Raw genomic sequence first — 9087 nt, 5'->3', positions numbered from 1 at the left:
TATAAGTTTAGTTTTTTTTTAGTTTACTCAGTTACAAGTTTTAACTGATTTTTGGAAAACGCAACGGTCAATGTTTATTATTCTTTTTCTCAGATTTTAAGTTAATAGTAACTTTTTTTTTTAAAAAAGTTGCATAGTTGATTGTTTTTAGATCCACATCGATATATATATATATATATCGAGGGGGATCTATTGCAATCGTCAGATAGTTGTAAATGTTGTTGTTGTCGTCCTAAATTGCAACAACTTCCATATCTTTTTATTGGAGTGACATATCAACGCCGTTTTTTTTTTCAGGAACACTTAATAGGGTTACCGCTACCTGAGAAACCAAGTTCCGCGGGTTAAAATTAGTTAGCGGAGATTTGGTGGCCCCTTTAATCCGACCCCCCCTCCTCGCGTCTGTTGCGAATTATTACGCAGAGTGTAATTTTTGATCCAAGGAACTTATCGGATTAGTTTTTTTTATATTTTAAACCTCCTTCAACCCTTCACATTCGAGGGAAAAAGGGTACCCCGGTAATTCTGGCATGGGGAAAGGGGGAGGAGTGCCTTACTGGGGTGGTTCGACTATGGGGAAAAGGGTACCACGGTAATTCTCGCATGGGAAAGAGGGGTAGAGGGGCTTACTGGGGGGGGGGGGTGCCTCGAAACACACAACTAGCTGAGGGCCCGACCGTAGGGTGGGCTTCTCGGCTAGTAGAAAATAAACCCCACTCCGTTTCTACACTCGTAGGTTTCTCGCCGGCGGGTCGCCATAATTTATGCGCTCGAGAGGGAAGAAACTTAAGTACACGATTCATAAAAATCATGAGAATAGTTACCACATCATTTTTAAAAAAAGAATTATTCCTAACTAAAAGGATTGAGGAAATGTGGTGGGCCGTATTTGTTCTTAGATTTTGGAAGCTTTGGACAGAAAGGTCGTAATTTTACCATCTAACAGATAATTTTCAGACTCTCAACTGCTACACGTGTATAGAAATTAACGCTCACAGTCTTGTTGCACAGTGCATAACAACCAATGGCTGTCGAGACTATTTGCATCCTTATCTTACTGGTTCACTGCAATGTGAGCGATTATTCAGATTGACTCGAAGTATGACATCGGTATTTTCTACCGTTACAAATATTTATCTGCTAGAATTTTTAAACCGAATTCATCGACTTGATGTTCAAGCGCAGTTAGCTTGTGAAGGGGCCTTCAAGTTTCCCAAGCAAAAAAAAAGATGGCGAACGTTTTTCGGCAGAAGTTGATGCTCAGTGTTTGAAACTACCCAACATTGCAGAAATAAACAACGCAGTTCACAAATGCTAGAACTTGCACGATGGAAACTATCTCTTCATTGGGAATGACTGAAGTCGTTAATGCATCGGACGAGGAACTAAAACTTGGCATGTTAGTGAAAAAAAACGAAAAACAGATCTGATTCAGCTAGTCATGAGCGTCCAATAACTTTGGAAGATTTCGATGATGAGGAAGATGATACGGTTGAAGGTTTTCACAATCTTGCTGAACTTGATGAATATATAGAAAATATTTCAAATTCATGCGCCCGGAAAAATTAAAAAACAAAGTTCGATTAAAGGGGGGCTCCCTGAATATGTAATGCAAAACAATGACGGAAAACCTGACGAAATCCTGAAATCTCTGACAACATCGCCAAAAACCTGACGAAATCGCGTTATCTCTGACAACATCGTGAAATCTCTGATGAAATCGCGAAAACCTGACGAAATCACGTAGTCTCTGACCGCATCGCGAAATCTGACGAAATCGCAAAATCTCTGGCGAAATCACGAAATCCCTATAAAGATTAAGAAATCCCATACGTTTTTTTGGGAATGTCCGACCCCTCGCCTTTTCCTCTAGATGCCGAAAATTAAACTTAGCCACATGGGCATTCTGACTGCGCGCTAGATTAGAGAAGACGCGATAAAACGTAGGAGTCCGAAGTTCCGTACCAGTCCGACAGTCTGCAGCGAAACCAAGAAAATCTGCTCACCGTAGGGGGACAAATTGGGATTTGTTTGAAGAGATGGGCTAAGCCCATGGAAAATTCTGGCAAGGGAAAAATGGGTAGGGGTTCCTTACTGGGGGGGTTTGGAAGAGAGAGAAAGGCGAGTTTTGAGTAATTTTTGTGGGGAAAAGGGTACCACGGTAATTATCGCATGGGAAAAAGGGGGAGGGGTGCCTTACTGGGGGTTTGGGACGAGAGAAAGGCGATTTTTTTTCATGGGAAAAAGGGGGAGGGGTGCCTTACTGGGGGGTTTGGGACGAGAGAGAAAGGAGAGTTTTTATGGTATTTTTGCGAGGGGAAAAGGCGGTGGTTCGACTATGGGGAAACGGGTACCACGGGAATTTTGGCATGGGAAAAAGGGGGGAAGGGGGTGCCTCACTGGGGGGAGGGGGACGAGAGAGAAGTTTGTTATTTTTGCGGGGGAAAAAGGTACCCCGGTAATTCTGGCATGGGGAAAAGGGGCAAGGGGGGCCTTACTGGGGTGGAGTGCCTCGAAACACACAAATATAAATGAAATAACTACACAAACTTTCCAAGTCATAAACATGTCTAGTATTTCCAAAACAAACGTATTGTGGGGAAAAAATACGATGTCCACAAGTGCGCGATTTTACGATGTCATCTAGCGCGCGATCCCAAAAAAAAACGTTTTCTATTAACTATAACCGGTTTATTTGTACGTAGGGATGACAGACATTACTTCGTACAACAGTCTCTGCTCAGGTCGACGAAGTTTTGCCAACTTCCTTAAAACGTAATTAAACAACAAAAAAATAAAATTTATAGTTTTTATTTTATCACAGTAAATTAGTGATACAGTGAAGGCTGAGGGCGTTTACCCAAATTGAACGAAAAATTGTGATTAATACTACCGCTGTACTTCAAATTGGGTGTCCTTTGACTCTGTGTAGGAGGTTTTACTTTACATGTCTAAGACAGTCATGATGTCTTAGGTGATATTATATTGGTATTCGAGCTAAATGACTATTACGAAGAACGTGTTTCTTTTTTTATAAAATAATTCATCACATTCCGAATTTAATTCTTCGGAAAAAGCTAGTCCTAAAGGATTCCAAGCCTTTTCTTCATTCGAAAACTGTACAATATGAAGAATTAAGTAAAAAAGTCACATTCGGTTAAATAATAGCTGCGTTAAGATGAAAAGTACTGTGGGAGGTCTTTTTCAATTTCCTAAAAAACGCCCAAAATGATTTAATTTTCTGAAATGAAAACTTTTACCCCAATATCTAGTTACCAATGGAGATGTTTTAGGACCGTAACGTTTTACTGGTTTTCCATTTTTGTCAATTAGAAACTTGGTGAAGTTCCACTTGATAAAATTCCCCAGAGTACCACCTTGCTTTTGCTTTAAATATTTCCAAAGAGGATGCGCATTGTCTCCGTTAACTTCAATTTTACTGAACAAATCGAATGACACATTCCACTTTTTAACAAACTCCTTGATGTCATCAGCTGTACCAGGCTCCTACGTGTTTATTTAAAATGTAGGTACAATGTAAGAAATTCGAGATCCATTTAAAGGGACTTTGAAGGGGTCGGAAGTCGATTCAAAAAAACGTCACTGAAACGTCATCAGAGTGTCACTTTGTAAATGCGACGAACGGCGACCGAATGACTTTTTAAATGGACTTCAACGGCTCTCCCTTGAAAGTCCCTTTAAGTAAAAACATACCTGCCCACCAAACTGATTACAAGGAAAACCCAGAATACGCAAGCCATTTGACTCTCCATACCTTTCGTAGAGTGTCTGCAGCTCGGCGTAATTCTGGGGAGTCAGACCTCACTTGGAGGCGACATTCACAATGATCATTACGTGCCCACTGCGTAAAAGGAGATCACTATTACAAATACTTATCGTACCAGGCTATTAGATGACAGGGAACATCAGAAGTATATAATAGCATTCCATAACCTATTCTTCGTGTACAGTGGCCAAGCTGAGAACTCAAAGGCCTCCCCGCCATAATCTCTATGGGGCCCCCTTTTCAATTTTTTTATGGTGAGCGGGGCCCCCTGAAGCTCGCCCCCCCCACACCGCGGGCCCTGCGGACCATCAGCTACGCCACTGTTCGTGTAGAAACATTTTACATTCTTTAGCGAGTTTCGTTGCGGTTTCGCGTCTACCTGCTCTTGCGACAAATGTTTGGTTTCCACTAGCACGCGTAATAGCGCGTCATTCAACTTTGAGACGTACAAACGTTTTCATGTGCGTAAAGGAAAAGGCACTATGACGCGCCTGGGAAGAAACCAAGCTTTACGTTACCCTTGACAGCGTCTCGCTAGGGAGCTCTCACAATTTTCAGTAAAATAATTCCCAGAATGATAATTATGAAATAGTATTTTATAATTATGATATTATGATCCTGCTTTTGACAGCTTTACCACAAGTGCGCGCGAATTGGAAATTTTAAATTTTCAAGTAGTCTATTAGAGATAATTTAATGTATATTCTGCCAGGAATTCATACCTCGAACTTGGAATGGTTATCCAGCCGTATTCCCTATGGTAAGATCTCGGGGACCGTTTTCAGTGACGTGTATGAGAAAAAAAATCGCCCCCTCGCACGCGTCTCCCCTCTTTAGGAGTTTTTACCCCGCGCAACCTCCCGTTTTTACAACTGTAGTTTTTTGTTGTTCGACTCCCCGGCCATTTCGAAATTTGACGTCAAAGGCAGGTTGATAAATTATTAGAATTTCAAAGTAAAATTGGTACCGATATTTTTCCAACGGCACATTATTTCCATCGATATCCAGAGCGTTGAAATCGTAGACGGAACTAGCATTTTTCCAGTTTTCGTTACCAGCCGCCTGCGGGGATGAAAAGAAGACGTAAGGGTATGTCAAGGAAAAGGCACAGTGCCAGGGTAATAGCCAATATACAAATGCTCCAGAAAAGGAAACGGCGCCCCTGAAGAAGGGAGGACAAAACACTGAACTACCACAATTTTAGCGTAACCTATCAGTGAATGTTACATGTATTCGAATATAACACAAGAAGCGAGTTGCAATAGTGAAAAGTAGTATGCGAGTACATGTAATGAAATGGTTTTCAGATTAGTTCATCTAACTACCTCTTCTGACACAGGAACAATTTCCGTTACCGTCGATTTTGAACTGACGCTGCTTCCCTGAACAATACCATTAGAAACAATTGTTAATAAAACTTAAAACTGTAGCGAAACAATTTTTTTGGAAGGGGTTGAAACTTCAAGTAATCTTTTATAGGAAAAAGTAGTAAAAGATGTTTATAAAAAATACTATTTGGAGAAAGTATCTAAATAAATATTATCCTAGTAACTTCTTTGTGACTCGAACATTCTTAGCGCGTGCGAGATAAAAAAAATGCGAAATTCACGACGAAAGTACGAATTTATAAAATATACACTAATGGAGGAACGTAGGATATAAATTTTCAAGGTCAATAAAAGGTAGAACACGTTTTTAAAATGGGTAAAATAGGGAGTTAGATACTTTCTTCATAAAAAAACTTCATATAAACTTTTGGTACGAAAGTCATAAAGTACACTAATGTTTCTAAATTTGTGGGTCCAGTGACGTAACCAGGAGGGGTTGGTTTCATATGCTCTTTCAGTGGGGCGTATTAACTACCACCCGGGCGGCCGGGCCCTTAGCTTGAGCTTAGTAAGGGGTTCCTATATCACCAGAAAAAACTCTACCAACCCCCTTTAGCATCTGGACCCGTTTTGGGGGAGAGGGTCGGAATTTTAAAACTAAGGGCCCGTTGCAAAAGTCTGCTTTGCTAGAATCGCACATGTTAAATTCTATGGGCTAGCACTTTGACTAGGGCTTTTGCAACAGGCCCTAAAGCAACGTATCACTGCTATTGAAGCCTCCTGTAGAAAAAATGACGGTAAGATTGTGGTAGGCGGAATACGCGCGTAAAATAATGAATACATTTCCGCCAAAATGTGTAACAGAAGCTTGGGCCAACTACCTCTCGGGCGCAGGGCCGGCGGATAATGTGGGTATGGTGGATAGAAGTACCCACCCGGGAAATTCCGGGTGGGTATTTTACCCACCCGGAATTGATGTCATCAAAGTCGGTACTGTGGGGATAGAGCCACGGCCATTGTCACAGAATAGCTAGGTTTCCACTCTCCTCGAAAAGGTTTTGCAACGAATAATAGAGCCATGCCGCCTACATAATAATTTGCACAATTTTCCCGGGACTACGTGTTTTTCCTATCCCCTCCTTGATGAAGTTAGTTCATAAACGGGATCGTATTTTATGGTTTTCGTTGTACCGGCCACAATTAAAAATTCGTCACTGAGAGAAGAACCGCTTTCCCTGTTTCTTCTTCTCCCCATTGTAGGAGTGAGTCCGAGTAACGCGTGACACTTTTCAGTATAAAAACTGCGGAAGTAAATTTGTAAAATAGGTTATTAAATATAAGTTATTAATTCTAATGAGACAAGCGTGAATAATAAAACGCAGTCTTCGCAAAAGGGCAAATCACAACTTAAACATAGACCTTTGACAAGTTTTTTTTTATTTCCCTCGCGTCAATCCCCTTTCTATTTCTGAAAATACGGTAAAGACGGACTTATATCGGGAAGTTATGCGGAAGATCAATACAACACTATCTTTATCTCATGCTGTAAATATCGGTGATGTTGAAAACTATGCACGCGGCACTGCCCCGATTAAAATAGATTGAAGTAAATCATCAAAATCAAAATTTAAAAATACATAAAATGATAAAAGCATAATTTTCATAAGTGTATTTTAACGTTAATGTTTGTCGTCATTAGTCTCTCTGTATCAAACATTTATATAAAATAGTTATCAGCTGTTACATTTCTACCTCGCGTTGTGAAGTAGGATTGATAAGTGCGTACACTATAACTTTTAGAAGGTAAACGATACTAAATGTATATGACCTATATGATATTGAGTTGATTATTCGGTTAGTAGTGGGCTCTAATGTAAGTGTTCAAATAATAAATAACTGATTCTCCCAAAACTGCTTATTTGACACCAAAGCCATAAAGGCTCCATTTATTTTTTAAATAATTGTAATTTAAATAATCGGTGCCTAATTTAAAGGAACGACGTTTTCTACCACAAACTGGGGTAGGGAAAGTACCCACAGTTGTCAGTACTACGTTTTATAACGTTGTCTCTACCTTTCTATATAATTGAGTTTAAATATTTGTACTCAGATCCTTCAAACATCTTTACACGTAGTCATATGAATTTTAAGACCTACATGAAGTCACGCGTCAAAACATTTGGAAAAATTGTTGAATCAGTTCATTTCCGAAAATGCAAAGCGCAGTACAATTTTGGCATTGCACAATTAATACTATGTGATAATAAATTTGAGAATACTAAATTTTTGTAGTTTTTACCTCTATCAATTTCTCTTAATTAGTATAGGCCTATCGTTTTATGTAGGATAACCCAATAAATCCTCCCCCCCCCCCCTCGTCTGACTACCCACCCGAGATTAACACGATCCGCCGGCCCTGCTCGGGCGTGTTGGCAAATATTTTGGGATTAAGAATTTACTCCTTTAAAGGGAATATAACCTCTGGTATATTCTGTCGCCCTCCGAGGGTTCCAATATTGTCCGCTGCCTCTCATGGCTTTTCGCTGATAATCGCCGATTGTGAAGGAAATAAAGGAAATTGATGGGGTCTTCCATAAAGAACGCGTTGGAGGTTCTATTCCCTTTAATGAGTCTCTGCACTGTAATACCGATACTATAAAACTAACTAACGGAAAAAACAAATGTTACTATAGTGAACTAAATACTAAAATTAGATTTATCGCACCGTAAGATTTAGTCACATTTCCAATGAGTGCAACTGCCACCCCCTTCTCAAGACCTGATTAAAAGAAGGATTTGATATTTTAATCTTGGTAGATATGTCGGGTAGGGGGTGGGGTGTTGGATCCATATACAGGATGTTTCAAAAGGTTATACAAAAATTTTAAGGAGTTGTAGGGGGTGAGTTGAGAAGAATGCCTGTTTTTTTCCCCATTTCCCTATGATGAGTTAAAAGAGCGCCAGAGAGCTTCAAAGTGTGGCCTACTAGCCCCTGGAAGTAGGCTGCAACAAGCGCAAAACCAAGCACACACACACTTGAAACTTTCTGGCGCTCTTTTAACTCATCCTAGAAAAATGGGAAAAAACAGGTATTCTTCTCAACTCACCCCCTACAACTCCTTAAAATTTTTGCATAACCTCTTAAAACACCCTGTATAACACAGTAATTGGATAAAAACAATCTCATGTCTATACAGTATTTACACTCTGATATTTGGTGCGTTTTTTTATCTATGGGAAAATGCATTAGTGACGTCGTGTCACATGAAACTGAAATTACTTACTTTTGCAAATAGAACTGACAATAATTGCGGAAAATTGTAATTTTACATACCATAGCTGATAGATTCAGAAGGAAAACCGTTGGGGATCTACTACCAAATGTCGTAGATGTCAGCAGTTTTTTCGCTAAAATAAAAGAGGAATAAATTTTACTCGCCGCTTGCCTCTGGCCCCGGTGACCCACTGGCGCGATTCACTCAGCTAGCCTATTGATTAAAGAGAGTAAAGTAAACCTACCGTAGGCCCGGAGCCACATTCAACGTTTTAATGGCAATGTTTTTTCCTTTTCTAGTAAACAAGGGGAAATTATCAGGAAAATATTGCTTATCTGTAGCAACTGCAGAGGTTTGTTATCCACAATTTTTAAGCATTGTTACCGTGCCAACCAAAAGATAAGAAATACGTCGCAAGTCAATAGTAGACGAATCCTTGAGTAGACGACGTCCTTGAGCTGTGGAAAAAATTATAGATCAAATATAGTGCCCGCTGTCGCCATCTCTCTGAAAAAAGCCGAAAGTGTTTTGAGAGAGCTCAGTTTGAAATATAGTTTTGTTTTAGTATTATCCCTTTGATTTCTAATAAAAATATAATTATGTCACTGTGCTTAAGTTTACTCAAGGCCAACTTTGATTACGTACTGATTTTAAATAATAATCGTTTTTGGGATTAAATATAAAATATTTAATTTAT

At 39.7% G+C, this 9087-nt stretch overlaps 1 protein-coding gene across 2 annotated transcripts; it reads right to left on the bottom strand.

Moving 5' to 3' along the window:
• Window positions 1–2795: 2795 nt before the first annotated feature.
• On the bottom strand, window positions 2796–8792 carry LOC149948018 (glutathione peroxidase-like). Of its 2 annotated transcripts, XM_090172618.1 has the most exons (7): window positions 8635–8792; window positions 8450–8523; window positions 5113–5169; window positions 4755–4849; window positions 3715–3862; window positions 3277–3507; window positions 2796–3212 (listed from the first exon to the last, which is right to left on the bottom strand). In XM_090172618.1, exons 1-7 carry the CDS (start codon window positions 8651–8653, stop codon window positions 3174–3176), a joined length of 663 nt encoding a protein of 220 aa, XP_090028744.1. In that variant the 5' UTR covers window positions 8654–8792; the 3' UTR covers window positions 2796–3173. The 2 variants fall into 2 exon arrangements, with proteins under 2 accessions (XP_090028744.1, XP_090028747.1); XM_090172621.1 differs by lacking the exon at window positions 5113–5169.
• Between the last annotated feature and the right edge of the window lie 295 nt (window positions 8793–9087).

This window comes from Leiobunum rupestre, chromosome 4, assembly GCF_980474605.1.
Source record: "Leiobunum rupestre chromosome 4, qqLeiRupe1.1.hap1, whole genome shotgun sequence".
Lineage (NCBI taxonomy): Eukaryota > Metazoa > Arthropoda > Arachnida > Opiliones > Sclerosomatidae > Leiobunum > Leiobunum rupestre.
This window is presented reverse-complemented; position numbering and strand designations above follow the sequence as displayed.